Source organism: Mauremys reevesii, linkage group 4, assembly GCF_016161935.1.
Source record: "Mauremys reevesii isolate NIE-2019 linkage group 4, ASM1616193v1, whole genome shotgun sequence".
NCBI lineage: Eukaryota > Metazoa > Chordata > Testudines > Geoemydidae > Mauremys > Mauremys reevesii.
In genome coordinates, this window is record NC_052626.1 from 113,052,716 (window position 1) to 113,072,076 (window position 19,361).

General features: G+C 40.5%; 1 protein-coding gene across 5 annotated transcripts in view; it reads right to left on the minus strand.

Annotated features, from left to right (window-relative positions):
- The window catches only part of KMT5B (lysine methyltransferase 5B), a 57,374-nt gene that overhangs the window by 31,152 nt on the left and 6,861 nt on the right, over nucleotides 1-19,361 (minus strand). For 4 of the 5 annotated variants that reach the window (XM_039537957.1, XM_039537954.1, XM_039537953.1 and 1 more), the window contains 2 exons: nucleotides 5,737-5,979; nucleotides 3,967-4,114 (listed from right to left, as the gene is read on the minus strand). In XM_039537957.1, coding sequence (XP_039393891.1) covers nucleotides 3,967-4,114; nucleotides 5,737-5,896 — 308 coding nt within the window. In that variant the 5' untranslated portion in view covers nucleotides 5,897-5,979. Of the gene's footprint in view, nucleotides 1-3,966; nucleotides 4,115-5,736; nucleotides 5,980-9,569; nucleotides 9,620-19,361 lie in introns of those variants that run through there. The other variant, XM_039537955.1, reaches the window with a different exon arrangement.

Here is a 19,361-nt window from a genome sequence, read left to right on the forward strand (position 1 = left end):
AGAAAGGAGGAAGTGGGTAAGAGCCTCGTCAGAGGATGTGGTAGAAAGGTAAACCTCTCAGGACTGGCCTCCCAGTTTCTCTTTTAGGCACGCGCGCGTGTGTGTGTGTGTGTGTGTACGCGTGTGTGCACGGATACACAACTTTAGCTACAGGAATACCATAGCTGAAGTCGACATATCTTATTTCAACTTACCTCCCGCCCTCACGGCGTGGGATCGACAGCTGCGGCTCCCCCGTCTACTCTGCTACCGCCACTCGCTCTGGCGGAGTTCCAGAGTTGACGGGAGCGCGTTCAGGGATCGATATATCATGTCTCATCTAGATGCAATATATCGATCCCTGATAAATTGATCGTTACCTGCCGATCTGGCGGGTAGTCTGGACATATCCTTAGAAGCATTTGACATCATCAAGCAGAACTACTAATTGTGAGGGCTAAGGTAAGGGAACCCAGAGAAGACTGCGTTCTACAAAGAAAAGGACCTGTTTCATCATCACTCCCTGGAGAAATCACTAACTCAGGAGGCAGAGGTTCAAAGGCCTAAAAGCCCTAAGATGCACAATAACCATATGGAGAAAAGCCTAGGTAAGATTTAAACTCTGAAGCTGCCTAAGATGACATTTAATGCTCCACAGATGCTCCAATACAGAAAACTAGGCTCCTTTTTACATAGTGTTGCAGTATAAAGTGAAAAATACCTGTTTTTCTTGGTTTCAAGAAGTTCAAATCACCAAAATTAAATTCAGTAAGAACTGTGATTAAATGGATTTGAAAGTGACACCAGCTTGCTCCAGAAACATGGCTTTCATAGCATCAAGGTCCTATTTGCAAAGCTCTGGGAAACGCTGAGGTAGAGCAAATTTCACCTGAACCATTCTGATAGACCCTGAAGGTGAAGTAGTAGGAGCTTGGTACTATGATAATTTGAGTCTCCAATATCTCATCTATCGAAGTATTCAAAGGGCACTGACTTCTGGTGCTTTAGTCAGATGGATCCATCTTGCCATAGATGACCAGTCCACCTGCTTCTATTCTTCTTGTGATCCCAATATAGGTGACTTCTCCAAATTCTAGGAGTCTGGCGGGATGCTTATCAGAACACCCTTTTATCTTATAAAATTTCCTTTTCAAAACATCAACCAACTACTGCTCAAAAGGATTTGGTGATTCACATGGCACATGTGGGGCTCTGAGGAGGCATGGTCATGAGAATACTGCATTAAAGTTTCTAACTAAATCCAGGCATATTATTTCAGACTTCATATTATTTCACTAATGTTTCAGAGAAAATAATAAAATCACCAGCAACATATAATACACAATTCACCACACTTATTTTCTATTTGACAGCAGTAGCTCAGTCAACAGGGGTGGGGGAGGGCAAAAAGAGGAAAGGGAAAATGTTAATTTAAATGTTTTACTAAGAATTTTAAAGATGTCTTGCCCGCCCAATGATTTCTGTGCAAATAACAAATCCTTAAAGAACTTTTAATTGCTAAATCAGACCCACAGAGAAAATTTATATATAACAGGATATTTGTATATTTATCCAGTTGCAGCAGAAAATAGGATCTTGACTTCCAGAAATGTAAGTGAACGTTGACCTTCGATCAGCCTTGTGCTGGACTGTTTACATAAATACAAACCTTGTAACCATATGCAAATCAACAGATACAAAACATCTTCAAGATTACTGTAGAATATTTGTGACATAACTATTTGCATAGCAGCCTCCTCTCAACTTGCCTGAAGGAAAAAAAGTGCATTTTCTACCATGACTGGATGTTTTGCTTTAGACACATTTCAATATACATGGTGTAATGTTTGCAAGACCTCTTAACACTGAAGTTGAAGATGTTCCAGAATTAAGAGTTGTGAAACTAATTTAATTTCTACTATCATGGCATGTCCTGGTACTAGTGTTTCTTATTCTCTTAACAATTATCTAGTCATTCTGCATCTGAAGTTTTTTACCTCATAAGAATGCAAAACAAGAAAAACACCTTACTAGATAAAAGCAACAAAAATCCAAGCTGTCTGGCCATGACAATAACCAGATGTGACCAAGAGAAGCTAAAGAAGAACTATGCTGATGCCTTTATTTTAATTCATTGCAATAAGACACTTTCTCAACAGAACTGGGAAAATGTGTTTCTGACGGAAGCTTTACAAATCACCAAAATGTTTCTCACGCTGCTTCAAATTTAGTAACTATTACCCTTGAATTCTAATTGCACACTGCCTGTAACATTGTTTTACAGGCCTGAGAAAGGAAGAAATACATGGTGATAGCCTTTTGTTTCACAGCCATTTGTTTGAAATCAGTAACATCTTAAAACAAACAAAAAACTGAAGAAATATAGTTTGCTCGTTGTAGTCTTATAACCAGAAAACATTACACATTTATGAAGTTGGCATGTCAATCATAAAACAAAGAAAGGAGAAATAATTTCTCTGCACGATCACTGCTTTGACAGGAAGCAACAGAATCATGTATACACCTATCTCTTTCATCTGACTTCCCATGCAATAGAAAAAGGGCGTTTTTAACTGTAGTAGCATCTGTAACCAGCTGGGGCAACTACAGCAGATGCTCAAAACTGCAGTAACAAGGACCTTAAGAATACTTACCTAAATAGGCAGTTTTATTGTGGACTCAAGATGCTATTCTAACCAATACCCTGAAATACACCTGAAAAATGAAAGCATTCCTTAAATGGCAGAAGGATGGATGCTGAGTTCTGAAAATGCAGCTTTTTAGAATGGGTCTGCAGATTTCAAGTGTTTTTTAACACACCACTGCACCAATATAATACTAATGTGTAAGGACTTACTAGTGCATTAATTTTTATTGCATGACAACATGAATTAATTTAGCATTCATATTGATCAACCTGTTTTTCTACATCCAAGACCTATTCGACGTAGTAAAATACAGCAATGATCTAGTAATGCAATTGTATATAAATAGTAGTGCTTAGATAAAAAAAATATTCTAACATAATGATCAAATATTTTGGATCTTCAATAAATCAAAACAAACTTTATCCAAGAAAATATTAGTATGAACTGGTTGAATTATCTGATTAATTTCTATTTGTAATAAAGTTCTAACTGAGATCAAGGCCCCATTGTGTTTATACAATGCCTAACACAAAATAAGAGACAGTTCCTCCCATGATTATATGTATTTTTGGTAAGCATATAGAATTAAAACTACTGCAATAAAAAGTCCATACACGGACAATTTAACAGGATGTTACAGACTGTGTATAATCTGTAGTATTTCTGAAAAATAGGAACAAACACTCGAAAACCAGACACCGATCCACACCAATTTTAAGTTCAAGTTTTCAGGAAGATGTGTGTCTAAGTACAAATGTATATGCCTGACTTGGGTGCGCAAGTCCCAAGTGTGCACATGTATATAGGCATGCATATAGACAACCTGAATCGCATCCCTCTAGGGGGATTTTGCATGCACTTGTTTGAGATTGTTGGCCTTAGTGCCAACAACATTTAAATGGTCACACTAGGCCTTTTAATAAATCAGAGACTGAAGGAAGTCCAGCACCTGAAGTAACAAAAATTTTACTTTTACCACCAAACATCATTTCAAAAGGCTAATAATATAACCCCTTCTGAACTGATTAACGTAACTGTTACCTAGATTAAGAAACTTTCTATTAAGTTCCTGCTCAATAATGGAACTTGACAACCGAGTTTAATGGAAATACCAACTATAGTGGTGCAGCTACATGTTGCTACCATGCTCTGAGTCCCATTTACCAGAGCAGCACCACTCTGAAGGCTAAAGTTACCCAACAGAACAAGAATATAAAAACAGATACTACCATTTTGTAAATTTCTACAGATATACAAGAAATTCCTCATTTACCCTTTACTGTCTACATCACTAAGATGAATATTCCTCTGCTAGGTAAATAAAGACAAACAAAGTTACCTAGTATTCATTTTGTGTGTCTGAAAACCTAAATAGGGATCAAGAACCAAACTAGTTGCTAGGTCATCATTTTCACACAGCTCCTTGGCAGACATTCCAGAGGAAGGCACATAGCGACTTTGGCCCTCAAATCCTGAAGCACCACTACCTGTGAAAAGCAAAAACACCAGGGTTACTTAAATAGAAAACTATTCAATCTTACAGTATCCTCCCTCTAAAAGGGCAACGCCACCAAGGATACCAGCAGCAACAAGAAGTGCGAGGCACTGCACTGGTGCAGGCCTGGCTTGGATGCCCTCAATCAGCTGGGACACCAGCTAAAGTAAGTCCCTTTAAGGGAGCCCACTCTGCTATCACCAGGGATTCCAGCAGCCTGTTTTGTTGATTGGAAGTATAATGGGAGAGGGGAAGAAGTGAGGTCCAGGAGTGTCATCTCTGCCCTGTGAGTTCATGATGTAGGTTCTCATTCTTTCGTTTTATTTGATCTCCTTTGGTCTCTGTGGCAAGGGGCCATGAAACAATTAGGATGCTATCTTTCTGGACAGGGCGAAAGACCAGATGAAATGGCAGCTTTCTCTAATCCTGGGCTGACCTAGAATTTGGTTTAGGTGATCTCCTATTATTTAAATATGCCCAGGAAACTGATGTTTCTTTCAGATACAGACCTTGCAAACAGTCTCACATACCTTCCTTGCCTAGAGATTAGATTGTTGCAGTGTGCTTCACAAAACTCTCTCAAAACCATTCAGCAAATGAAGCTGGGGCTAAGTTTTGGAAGCACGCTTTTTATAGGGTTATACCTGAACGTAAGGTTATTGTAACAGTACTCCCAGATCCGCAAGAAAGGGGATTGCTGGTAGGATGTTCTCCTTGAACTTGGAACTTGTACCATTTCACCCAGAATGAAGTAACCCAAATCTGTTAACATTTCAGACATGCAAAAGGCCCATCTAAAGGGGATAAATTAGGAGGGCGATAAGTCATCAGGCAGGGGGAAAGTGAGGACGCAAAGGGGAGATTGTTTTCCCTAGCTATTGTTGGTTAGTAGTGCTACGCAGAATAGATGGTGTAATTTGATTTTTAAAATACTGTTAAGGGTGCCTAAAGCCATGGATATGTGCTCGTAAAATCATTACCAGTACAAAATTCAGCAACATTTGCTTCAGAGATTTCAAACTAACAACATAAAAGTAAAGCCTGATTTTCCAAACTCCAAATACCAGTGTTACCTGAAATTTGTATCTGGTCCTCTACTTGAAATCCATAATAAAAATTTAAATTTGTTTTTAAGAAACCTCAGTTTTACAATGGATTACTGACGTAGGTGTGACTAATAAAATTGGGGTTTACCTATACAAGCTTGTATATTTATATAACTTTCACAACTGGTTCCACAAGATTTGTGGACAAATTATTATTTTAGAATATGTCTAAAGTCCACTCTGCAACCATGTTAGTTCTTAGCCGTCACATATTAAGGATGTTTGTTGTATGCAATTTTTTTCCACTGAATTCAAAATAAATCAAAGTTAAATCATTTGCATTTAACTTTTCAATGGGACTTAATACTTATTTCTGAAATAATCATGACGGAATTACAAGTATAATAAAAATATTCTACTGCTAACTGTATGTGGGGACAACAGCCTTCCCAGTGAACTAACCATGTATCTCAAGATTTCAGAATAAGCAATTAAAAAACTAACAAATCAGTAAGCAAGATGCGACTATGATTCACATCACAACCCAACCCCACAAACATGTACATACATCTGCTTGATCTTCTCTCAACTCCATTTTTGCTAGTCTTTGGATTCTCCTTTCCAGTGTGCTGCAACTTGGACTCATTCTGCTGATGTTCATTAGACAACTTGCCTCCATTTTTCCTGCCATTCACCACCATGTTCTTGGATTCTCCCAGCCACTTCATTCCCACAGACAGCCTGACCCAGTTGCATTTAGTCACTTTTCAAAAGGCTTGGAGAAGTGGGTCAATAATTTCAGTTTCAATTCCTAGTGGAAACAAAACCACCAAAATATACAAAAAGATTAATATTAAACGAGAAGCCATTTTCAAAGCACAGTTTTAAGACAAAATCTCAGAGGTGCTCAGGAATGGTAAGAATTATTGTACAACGATAACAAATTACAAGAACCATAGGTTTTAAAAAATAATCAAGAAACCAATTGAGTACTTGCTAGTTTGAAATATTTAAAGGAATTATACTTTGATACAAAACTTTCACTGATCAGGATGCAGAACTGGAAGTCATGCATGTCAAAGCACCATGTCTTTGAAGAGCTAAGAGAGTCTCAGCAACTGTGCTGATTAATGCTGAAAGACATTATTACTTCTACATTACCATAGGGTACCATAAGCATGTGAAGTACTTTATAGACATAAGTAATCCAAAAAAGTTTCTCATCCCAAAACAGTTTACAATCTGAGTTGGTCTATGGAGCTTGTAAATACTATGAGTCCTACATTTTTTTTTTTTTAAAGATTAGTCTTAAAAGTTATAAACTTAACCAGCATAGGTGATGGTGATTATCATGTCAACTGGCATTATGCTCACGGGGTTTATAACTTTCTGGCAGCACTCAGGGTAGAGAAAGAAACAAAACAGATTTAATATGATTCAAACTAGGAGCCCTGGCAGGAGCCATCACAGACACCCTTATTTATTTTTGATCATTTGCAACAGCCATTTCATCCACAGCAGTGGAGGCTTTGAAACAGGGTAAGCAAACTTGACACCTCCATATCAGAAAACACTGTGGGAATGCTACCCTATAAGTGTTCGACATTTCTGATGGAAACAATGGTTCAAAGTTTCATTTTAAATCATGTTTTCAAACACACACAGCTCGACCACTTATAAAAACGGTACATACAATAGGCCAGAGGCAGCTCCAGGGGTAAAATGTCTGACAATCATGCCCTTCTCAAAGGAAGCTGTAGCCCAGCCTGTGATGGGGTACGTCTACACTACGGGATTATTCCGAATTTGCATAAACCGGTTTTGTAAAACAGATTTTATAAAATCGAGTGCGCGCGGCCACACTAAACACATTAAATCGGTGGTGTGTGTCCATGGTCCGAGGCTAGCGTCGATTTCTGGAGCGTTGCACTGTGGGTAGCTATCCCGTAGCTATCCCATAGTTCCCGCAGCCTCCCCCGCCCCTTGGCATTTCCGGGTTGAGATCCCAGTGCCTGATGCGGCAAAAATCATTGTCGCGGGTGGTTCTGGGTAAATGTCGTCAGTCACTCCTTCCGCTGGGAAAGCAACGGCAGACAAGCATTTCATGCCTTTTTTTCCCTGGATTGCCCTGGAAGATGCCATAGCATGGCAATCATGGAGCCTGTTTCGCCTTTTGTGACTGTCACCGTATGTGTACTAGATGCCGCTCACAGAGGCGATTCAGCAGTGCTACACAGCTGCATGCTTTTGCTTTTGCATGATAGCAGAGATGGTTATCAGCCATATTTTACCATCTACCATACCATAAATTGGTAACAAGATGGGCATGGCTACCAGTCCTTTTGCACTGTTCCATTTGCTGCTGTCATAAGTGCCCCTGGCTGCTCTTAGCCAGGGGCGCAAAAGCCAAAATTGGGAATGACTCCCTGAGTCACTCCCTCCTTTTTGGTATCTAAAAATAGAATCAGTCCTGCCTAGAATATGGGCAAGTGTACTAGAGAACCACTGTATCAGAGAACCAGAGAGCACAGCTGCTCTGTGTCAGATCCTGCATAGATTATGAGCTGTATGCTATTCACAGGGGGTGCTCCTGCAACAACCCCACCTGTTCATTCCATTCTTCCCCAGCCTTCCTGGGCTACCATAGCATTGTCCCCCCACTTGTGTGATGAAGTAATAAAGAATGCAGGAATACTTGTTAGTGAGAAATGAGTGGAAGGCAGCCTCCAGTTGCTATGATAGTCCACATAGGACATTAAGGAGTGTGGAGGAGAGGAGCCCAGCATCCTGCTGCTAGTCCAGGGGCAATTGAATCTTTTCTTTACACATGAAAGGTGGGGGCTGATGAAGCTCAGCCCCCTGTTGCTACGATGATGATGGTTATCAGCCATATTGTACCATCTACCAGGAAAAATTAGGGCCAGGCGCCCTTGATCGACCTGACCGATGCTAGTACGCATGGTTACCAGGCCTTTTGCACTGCCCCATGTGCCAATAGGCTGATGATGACGATGGGTATCAGTCATATTGCACCATCAGCCACCCATGGCGGGGGGGGAGCAAGAATGTTGGTGTTGAGTGCTGCACCATCGCGTCTATCTGCAGCATTCAGTAAAGATAGGGTGACATGTAAAAGAGTCAAGACAGGATTGTTTTCCCTTTCACTTCTGGGGGTGGGTGGGGGGTGCGTAAATTGCCTAGCTATGCCCTGACCCACCGCGGACACTGTTTTTGACCCTAGAAGCATTTGGAGCTCAGCCAAGAATGCAAATGCTTTTCAGAGACTGCAGGAACTGTGGGATAGCTTGAGTCCTCCAGTCCATGAGCGTCCATTTGATTCTTTGGCTTTCCGTTACGCTTGCCACGCAGCAGTGCGCTGAGTCCCTGCTATGGCATCTGTCTGGAGATATTTAAAAAATGATTTTCGCTGATAGAACAGATTTGCCTCCCCTTACAGCGATCACGTCCGCATCGTCCATGCTGGAGCTCTTTCTTTATTTTGATTTTTAACTGCATCACCACCCATGCTGATCGGAGCTCCACGCTGGGCAAACAGGAAATATTCAAAAGTTCGCGGGGCTTTTCCTGTCTACCTGGCCACTGCATCCGAGTTCAGATTGCTGTCCAGAGCGGTCAGTGGTGCACTGTGGGATACCGCCCGGAGGCCAATACCGTCGATCTGCGGCCACACTAACCCCAATCCGATATGTTAATACCGATATTAGCCCTACTCCTCTCGTTAGGGAGGAGTACAGAAACCGGTTTAAAGAGCCCTTTATACCGATATAAAGGGCCTCTTAGTGTGGACGGTTGTGGCGTTAAATCGGTTTTAGGCTCCTAAAACCGGTTTAAACGCGTAGTGTAGACCAGGCTATGGACTCTGGTGATGCACTGCTGCTGTCTACCCCATATTCAACTGTAAGCACTAGAGCATATTTAGAAGGCACTTAAAGGATCCAGGTCTTAGATGGTTTCTCCTGTTTGTACAAGTCTTTCACACAGCCATAAGTTAGGCTATCTATGTTGGTATCACCTATGTCGCCCAAGGGTGTGGAAAAAAAAAAAACCAACCCCACCCTCTTAAGCAACATAAGTTACACTGACAGAAGCGCTGGTATCAACAGAGCTATGCCAACGGGAGACACTCTCCCACTGACACATCTACCACACGGCTCATTGGGGCTGGTTTAATTATGTTGACAGAAGAGCTCTCTCCCATCAGCATAGTGCAGCCACATGGGAGATTTTACAATGACGCAGCTGCATCGACACAGCTATGCCACTGTAAGGTCTCTAGTGTAGACATGGCCTTAAGCTACAATATTGACACGGGGATCACAGTGTTTACTGTAATCGTGAATTTGAATGAACTCTGTGACCCCCACAGCAGCAGCTCCTTACCCATTCAAGCATTGCAAGTTGGTCCACGTGGTCACAGGAGGTGCAGAGGGCCAAATTTGACTGGTGTCGCAAGCTGGCCCATGGAGTCACAATGCCAATCAAATATGACCCACTTCCCCACCATCTCCATAGGGGCAGATGTGCCAAACCTGTGTGGCGCTGTGACTACATGGGCCAGCTTGTGACACTTGGAACAGGGAGGGGGGCCCAGTCCTGTAGGAGAAGAGCCATTGCTGAAGGGTAAGTGTGGATTGGGCTCACTGTCCAACCACAGCTCCACCCTATGGGCCCCCCATTCCCTGTGACCTAGCCTTGTTTTCCTGCACCTCTGCTGGGACAGTTATTAATTTTTTTTTCTCCTGAAAAAATCATAGCCTTAAGTAAAAACTACCTAAATCAGCTCTGAATGATGATGCTTACATTTAGAGCCAATGCTGCATTTGGACAAAATTACCAAACAAGTGATGGATATCATATGGTGCTCAAATTCTTTGGTTGATCATGCAGTGCTGATAAATACAAAACACTTCAGTTTTGAAACCAAGTTCAGGAAATCCCCATTAAAAATTAACTGTCTCTGAAACATCTGGATAAATGGAATTTTGAATGACCATGTAGGGATTAAAAGTTATATTAGACCAAAGTCTGGGATTTGCTATATTCATCCCTCAACTGGTAACAAAAGAAAACCAGGTATATTAAGAGAACAGATAGCTATAATTCAAACCATAAGGACAAGTAAAAAAATTTTGTACCATCATATGATTTTGGTAATAGATATTCTTTACATCATTAGTGCTAGAAATCAATAACTGATAATACCGAAAAGATGAGAATCCCAATTTTTACATTGTATAAAGCAGTCACTTCTACCTTCATCAGTTCGTGAGATCTCAGATACTCAAGTGTTGAAATTTGAGTGGAAAATGGCAAAGACAGTAATGAGAATGATGTGCTTTTACAGTCAAATATCTCAGTTTGCCACCCACATGAAAGACCAGGACCATTGTTTGAAAACATTTACTAAAGTAGTAAATAAAAAAGAAAACATGCTGATCCCCAATAGGGAAATATTCCATTGCAAGCACTAATATCTGAGGGAATAATATTGCAGCACAGTTAACTACAGCTTCTGGAAGCAGAGGAGACAGAATTTATGAGTTCTAAAAGGTCCACTTAAAAGTTCTGAGTGTGCCTAGTTTCTAAGTAGAATACTCCTCAGCTGTCAGAACTGATGGATACATATGAGATAAAGTAAGCAGATTATTTTCTAGTATACCTCCTGATAGACAACTGTATTTCTATGTGAAAGAACACTAACTTGTTTTGAACTGTAAAGCACAACTTGACATTACTCTACAAAGAGCAATTAAAACAGAATGAACTAATAAGGAACAAACAGCAGAGACAATTGACATTATAAATGGTCGGGGTGGGGTGGGAAAGACATCAAAAGCAAAGGTTAAATCTGTTAATTTAAAATTCAGAGTTTAAAACTGATAGTGACCTAATGGCCTGAGGCTCTCTCTACATCTACTGGTCCATGTAAAAAATTATGTCTAGCTCAATGGGCCTGTAGTTAGTGTCACAATTAGAGCAGAAAATCTACAGTATGTAAATGACCAGCAAACCTCGCTTTTTGTTCACAGCCTTTTGCACAATTTATTATATCAGCAAGCCATTACTACTTCTGTATATCACTGTAACTTGATCCTTGTGATCACATGATTTGTAGAGAAAGTGATCTAGTCCTAAACAATCTGAAAACTGCATTTAGGTATTGTAGGAGTCCGATTTAAATTGAAACGGCAGGGTCCGTTTCATAGTGTAAATGTACTGTACACAATGAGTTTGTCATTCAATTTACAGTATTACCAGTTGAAAAAAGTGTTGTATCCTAGCAGATTAGGTCACTAAAAATCTTGCAATCTAATCAGATATTTTAGAAAAATCTTTGAGTGCAATACATTATTACAATTACAATTACTCCTCAGTATTATTATTATTATTATTATTACTACATATAAATTCTCAACATTTGGGGAAAGTATGCCACATTGTTCAGTGTATGTTTTCATCAGTTAAAAATAATTCTATTAGATATCCTATGCCTCCAAAGTGCTCAGTGACATATAATAAAGTAAATGTTTCTAATACAGATGGCTAGAAGTACTGTCAAAAGACTGCAAATAATTATTCAAACAAAAGGTAAAGGAAAAACATGACAAATATGGACAGAAGATTTAACAAAACTACAAGCTCCAAAACCTACTAGAACACTAATCCAAAGATCTAGAGGTTCAAGAACCTTTTCTGATAATTGTCATATCATAAACAAAGTGAAAGTACCCCTCTACCCCGCTATAACGCGGTCGTGGGGAGCCAAAAATCCCTGCTGTGTTATAGCTGAAACCTCGTTATATCAGGGTAGGGGCGGCAGGGCTCTCTGGCAGTGATTTAAAGAGCTCCGGGCTCCAGCCGCTGCGGTGGAGCCATGCTGCCACAGCCCTGGGGTTGGGACGGCAGGGCTCCAGTGGTGATTTAAAGGGCCTGGGGCTCCCCGCAGCAGCCGGACCCTTTAAAGCACCGCCGGAGCCCTGCTGCTACTGTGTTATACGCGAACCCGTGTTATATCGGGTCACGTTATAGCGAGGTAGAGGTGTATTCAGAATGCAATGAAAAGCACATGACAAAAAAAATGGTTTGGAATTTTCCTCAGAAAAGCTCTGCAGCAGGAAGTTTTGGTTAAGCCACTGCAGCTATGGAGACAGATTATATGTATTTCAATTAAATCTGTTTTAGCAACTCTTTGCTATGAAGAGGTAACAAATATCATGTGGACATAAATTCAGTCCAGCATCTTTTTACATTCAGACTCAATTTTGCCAAGCTACAATAAAATGAAGTACAGGCAATTGAAGTCTGTTGGAAAGGAACTTTTTATTGTAGCAGATGAGTTCTAACATAACCACATTAAGTGCTTCTGTCCAAATAACGGGTGAGTGTTTCTGCCAACTGTGACATGTGAAAGAATCACAACAGTTACACTTCAGCCAGAAAACAAACACACTACATGAAGGAGGAAACTAGGCTTGAGTCAGTTTAACTCTGGTTCTGCAGATGCCACTGAAACAGGACTATTTGTTAATTCAGCATAGGTACAATTTGGGGGGGGGGGGAGTGGGGGAAGGATGGAGGAGGAGAATACTACAAGACAAAAACTGTTTGGATAAGACAAGAAAGGAGTGGAAGGGGGACAGGAGAGAGATCCATGGGGGGGAGGGGGAGGAAAAAAAACAAAAACAAAAAAGCAAGGCTAACTTGCTAAATTTTAAGGTAAAGATGGTCTCTGTAGCCAAAAATTAAAATGCACTTAAGTGCTAATTATGCAAATTTATTAGACAAATACTTGTCAAGGCAAATACAAGAGACAGGAACTCCCCTAAGTAGGATATAGATGCAATTCTGGTGAAAACTCCAAAACAATTTACACCCTAGCAGGCAGGAAGGGGCAGTGGACTTCTCCGCCAGTCCAACTGGGACCCATCTTTCATTTGTCTGACTACTCCCACCTGTTTTATATTGGATTGGTATTAGCAGTTTTAGACTGCAAGCCAGTTGTAGGTGTCTGCAGAATTTTGCATATCATGTATATGCACCTTGGCCCTACACTGAATTTCTTCGTAATTAACACACACCACCTCCAAGATCTGGTATCAAGGTCCAAAAATCAAGAAACAGAATTTATTTGGTGACCAACACTATTGCTAGGTCAGATGGAGGCATCAAAGCAAGAGACTCACTCACCATGCCAACCAAAAGTGTAGAATCAAATCTGCGTTATGCAACAAAAAAACCCAGGCAGAGAAGTATCATGGCCCAATGGTAGATTTTATGAGGTTTAAATTAAATTCTGAAATTATTCTCTAACATTCTCTAAAATGTGGTACATTGTGCAACACTACTTAATTTGAACAATTAAAGAGGAATTACATTTTCTGTAACACCCAGAGATCTAGATAATGCTGTCGAAAGTCAAATGCTACTATGAAAGAGGCAAAGTGCAAAAGCTATACTTTCTAGTGTAGAATTTTTTACAAAGCCAATAAAACACAACAGGGGCAAGCAGATTTTTAAAAGTCCACTCTAGCCCAAAACTATATGTAAACAAACACAGACACACACTCTAAAGTGGTCTCTGTTTATCCTGTCTTAGGGTTTTATACTGCCACCCATCACTGTAATAGCCATGTAGCCACATTAGAATGGCAAAAGTGAAGTCCCCAGCATATCTGATGGAATCTCAGGCTCTTCTTCCTTTTCAAGTGGTAGAAACCTCTGCTTGGGGGTAAATTTTCACCCTCCACATACATTTAAGGGTCCTTGTTAGTCTTTCAAACTACTTAACTCTATAAACTACATAAATAAGTTCTAACTTGGGGCTTCTTTGCAGGAAATTTACTAGCTAATTACACCTGTGTAACTCTTATTCTGGAACAAGAGTGTCCACATGGTGAGTTACACAAGTATAACTATAGTTTAATTATACCGGTAAATTTCACCATGTAAACAAGCCCTTAGTTTCAATGTACAGCCTAATCTCACTCCACATCTCTCATATCCTGTGTGCTGACTTCAAGATGATACATTCAATTACATTATCAACTTCTGAACTCTATTTAATAAAAAAAATAAAAATAGATCTCCAACAGAGCACCTCTTACTGTGCTCTCTGAACACTCCCAAAAACCATAAGGTACACAAAGATAAAGTGGTTAATCATATGTAAAAATGCCATATTTACATTACTACACATCTCTAGAAAGCACAGTGTAAAATGTAAAGTGCTGTGGTTAGTCATAAAGAATTAGATCATCTGGCAGCACCCTATTTAAAGCATTCTTGCAATACTCATTTCACAAAGTTTTTTTCATGTCACTTGCCCACATTGCTTATTACATTATTACAAGTATTAATGAAATCACATCGCCAATATTAGACCTAGTCTACACTTGTAGCAGAGTGTAGGGTACATGTAGCTACACCCCACAGTGAAAAACAAGCTGCATCCACACTCACTGTGGTGTGCAGCTACATGCAGCAGTAAAAAGCTCTGGAAGGGGGGGGAAAACTTTTCCCTGGTACCCACCCCCTACCAGAGAATTTTCCCACCTGAGTCCTTCATGGTAGCAGGGAAAGGCTCTGGAAGCTGAACACTACAATGCTAAAAATAGCAGTGTAGATGTAGGAGGCATTGCTTGGGTGAGTACAGCACCACACAGGACACATTCCTTAAGATTCAGGCATGTAGGGCACTCTACTCACCTAAGCAGTGCCTGTCTACACTGGCATTTATACCCACGCTACCGAGGCGTGCAGTGTCTGTATTCTGCACACTGCCATAAAATGTAGACCTACCCTTAAGAGTGCTGCAACATACCTCTGAATACACTTTTTATAAACTTCTATTTTCACATAGTTATAGCTTCTGTAACAGTTACTTTTTTCTCTGAAGTTTCTTGTACTTCTGAATCAAAGGTGAAATGTTCTGGGAAGTTTATAATGGTTCAGTTTGGTCAAATCTGAGATCTCAAATGTATTTTTCAAAAGTTTGTAAGTTTTTCAGATACCCTTTTGTGATGAAATATCTCAGAAGACAACTCATTTTTTAAAAAATGGAAGCTTGCTATGGATTTACCAAATGTCTTGGATATGTTTGAAAAAAAAAAACTGGCCTAAAAATACTTGGGTAACATGCATTACAGAAACTATAGACTGACTAGTTCCATCTCTTAAGCTCACAAAGGAATTACACAATCTTCAATATTTGACTGTTCTGGACCTATCTGTAAACAAATCATACCTCCCTTGAATTCCCTACTATGTTTATTTAGATCACACATTAAATACAATTTTCATAAAGACTGGGACTTTACTACAGAGAGCAACCAGCTCTAGAACAGGGGTGGCCAACCTGAGCCTGAGGAGCCAGAATTTACCAATGTACATTGCCAAAGAGCCACAGTAACACGTCAGCAGCCCCCCCCCCCCATGAGCTCCCACCCTTCCCGCACCGCCGGATCAGCTGTTTTGTGGCATGCAGAAGGCTCAGAGGGAGAGTGGGAGGAAGGAGGGCACAACAGGCTCAGGAGAGGGGACAGGAAGGGGTGGAGTGGGGCGGGGGCAGGGCCCGTGGCAGAGCCAGGGGTTGAGCACCCCCCGCCGCATTGGAAAGTTGGTGCCTGTAGCTCCAGCCCTGGAGTCGGTGCCTATACAAGAAGTCACATACTAACTTCTGAAGAGCCGCATGTGGCTCCGGAGCCACAAGTTGGCCACTCCTGCTCTAGAAAGCATGTTTTGAAACTGGCAGTGAACAGCCAGCAAAAAAGTTGCCAGTTATGCTGGACTCTTGTTGATTGGGTGAAAGGTAGGCTTGACAGCCTTTTCATTGAGCACCCAAGCTACTAATTTCAAGTTTTGCATGCTCTGTAGGATGCATTGCCTAGAGAATATGCAAGATTGTAACTAAACTTAAAACTGGGACACTGCCAACATGATCATAACAGACAAACAAGTCTGCTTACCTTTGTTATAGTTCTAATAATTTAAGGTATTATCTATAATAATTTTTTTAAATCCAGTTTACTTTTCAGTATTTATGCTGTTTACATTTTTCAACAGGGAAAATGAAAGTCAATCAAGTCAGTTTTATTCTTTTTTAAGGCAGTGTAACTGATTGCAGTGATGTAAGAGTTTGGACATGAGACTTCAAACACTGCAGAAGTGTCCATTTAAAAGCAGCTGGTTTTGCTTTTTTAATTTGTGGAAAGATTTCTCATTGGTTTTTTTTGGTTTGGTTTTTTAAAAAACTGATAAAAAGTCTTCACAGTTCTGAAAAATAAAACCTAATATATGGGTTAAAAGATAAAATTTCAACAAAAAAGTTACGTTTGAGATTTTACATACGCTAACAAGAAAAACAAAAAAACAGTTTCACAAAAAATAGGGAAATCCTTAAAAATGAGTGGACTACTCAGACGTTTAACGGGACTATTAAATGGACTGCTGTACTACCAAGAGGCATCATTGTGGTAGGGATGATCTAAGACATTACAGTGAACACTATATAGTGGCAAGACGTATGAATTATTGTTGTAGTTAGAACCATAATGGAATTTCTTTAATTTTAGGAAAGTATCACTGTATAGCCACAAAAATTGGTAAGGTGGCCCAGGCCAGTTTAAGATTGAACCTATGGTGTTCAAGGAATGAAATCAAATAAGCTGTGGACTCTCTTCTGCAATATTCACCATATCAGAGATGCAGAACTTAATTCAGTGTAAAAGGAAACTTTAAAATAAGCCTCGACACATCCACAACAAAGGTGATATAAAGTATACAAGTGGCATTTACTCTAATCTGCCATACTAGACATCCCTCATTAGTAACTGTATTATTTAAAGCCAACAGACAAGTTTCTCATTATAGTTTGAATTAAAATAAGATACAACCAACTACATTCATAACCTGTTTTGCTTTCATAGCAGTCACAATTCAAACTGTTTGGGAAATCTTATGGAAAAGCAAAACCATCTGATGCATCAGTTCAACCACTGCAGCCTCACAATGGGATAAAAACCCATGTTTCTTTTTGCAAAGTGGAAAAACCTCAAATGACAGCCACTCTTTTTACTGTATTAGAACCTCCTATGTAGTGCTCTACCTTGACAAGGAATCCACTTTGTCACAAGAGGAATTTCTGAAGAGGGAAAAGGAAGAGAGGGATTTGGGAAACAGCACAGGATGAAGTTAGATTACATACTCCAACATCCAGAGATCAGTAGTAATACCACTTTACACCAAAAGAAAGCTGACAAATAGTCGCAGAAAGAAAGACAATGAGGAGAGAGTTAACTAATTTTAATTAGGACTAGGCTCTCAGGTAAATTTAAGGTTGTGTAGGGAGAACAGTGAACACTAAAGAATCATATCTGTTTAAAATACCTCCTCTTACCCTGCCTTTTTAGTTTGACAGGGTTGAGACTTCTGGAGAGAAGGGTTAAAGTGAAGGAGTGGAAGGTATTGTTTTTGGATCTGGACAAAAACTACATCTGCCTATGTTGGATAGCCCTAATGATTGAACAAGAGACATAAACTTCATCTTCTTCAGTATCTCATTGGTCTTTCTACTGAACAAGATCTTCACGTTAAAGGAGAAATCCCCGATTTTGGCATAAGATGCCTAGCCTTGACGCAGTGATGCCAGCAAATGCAAGCAGAGCATGATGTCAGATGCAAGTTATTGATGACACAGAGGGCATACTTAGGAACCACACTCCTCAGCACTGATGTCTTTCACTTCCTTGTCTTCTTACTTCAGGAGATAACCAAGTAAAGGGAGCATCATGTACCAAAGTCTTATTTGATATTGGGGCAAAACAGCCTGATAATTATCAACATAAATCTCCAACAAACAAAAAGTACACTTCTGTCCAATACATCTTCTTGAATTCTTTGTCAGATGGAGCAGAACATCCAACCTTAGAACCTTTAGTCTCTTTGAGCCTACACAGCAATGAAACAGGCCCGCAGCCCCTGGGCCAGCTGCAGGCTTTTCTTTGTTGTGCAGACATACCCCAAGATGTGGGATGTTTCAACATGAGATGGATTTAAAAGGGGAGGCATGGAAAAAGAATCTGGAGAAGACTGCTCAAGGATCCTGAAAACCTCAGAGAAAAGACTCATAGCCGAGACTAAAGGGGAATGAGAATCTGCCCAATCAAAACTCTCTTGCGAATGGAGCTGTTCAGGAGAGCCTCCAAGCACATCTCAGTTGTTGTTGTGGCCAACACAGGCAACCCCCCCACCCTCCCCCGGCCAATATTAGAGACTCTGAACTCTCAGAGCCTGGTACACTCTCAGATTCAAAGGAAAAGTCACCACAAAATACATCTGAAGAGGAATGGGATAAAAATGCACTGCCACCAAAGAACTAACGCTACCCCCAAAACAAAAAGTGTCCAATGCAGTAAGGGGCATGTTCACTAGATCAGCTGGTCCCTGTCTGGACTCAAACACTGTCAGAACCTTCAGAGGCAATAGAGTTGGCTACCTCAGTACCAACTCTGCCTCAGAAGAGAGCACAAAGCATTCTGCCATCATGGAGCTGGATGAAAATCTTGGGCCTGACATCAAAGATTTCTGCTTCCCTACTTTAAAGGGGTCTGAAGCTGACAAAGAGTTACTCTGTCCCCACACAGATATGGGGCACTGAGGCAAGGACAGATCCATGGATCTAGTTAATAAGGCCTCCATAATTAGGAAAACAGGAGGCTTAGTGTGAGAGCCCTTCAGGCTCAAGGAATGAAGGTTCAGCATTCTGAACAACCACACAGGCAATGACCTTTTCTCTAAGGCACTTTATACACTGAGTTCAGGCATCCAACCCTAGGAGGACAGGGAACCATGAGATAACGCCACCTAGAACAGACTTTTCACACCGATTCTGTGGGGTCCAGATCAGACATGATGCCTCAGAACCCAGATTTTTGGACTAACTCCAACACACAAACACTAAACCATAGAAAAGCTATTTACATTACCAAAAACTATTAGTAATAAGACGGGGAAAACAAACAAATCAAGCCTCTGTACACAAAGCAAGAGTCCCTATGCCTGTAAATGACCATGGAAAGGAAATAAACACACCCTAATGGCATTGCATGTGTCTATCATTTTGGCTCCAAATGTTCGGTGCCATGAGGGAGCACTCATGCAGTCCCAAAAGGCACT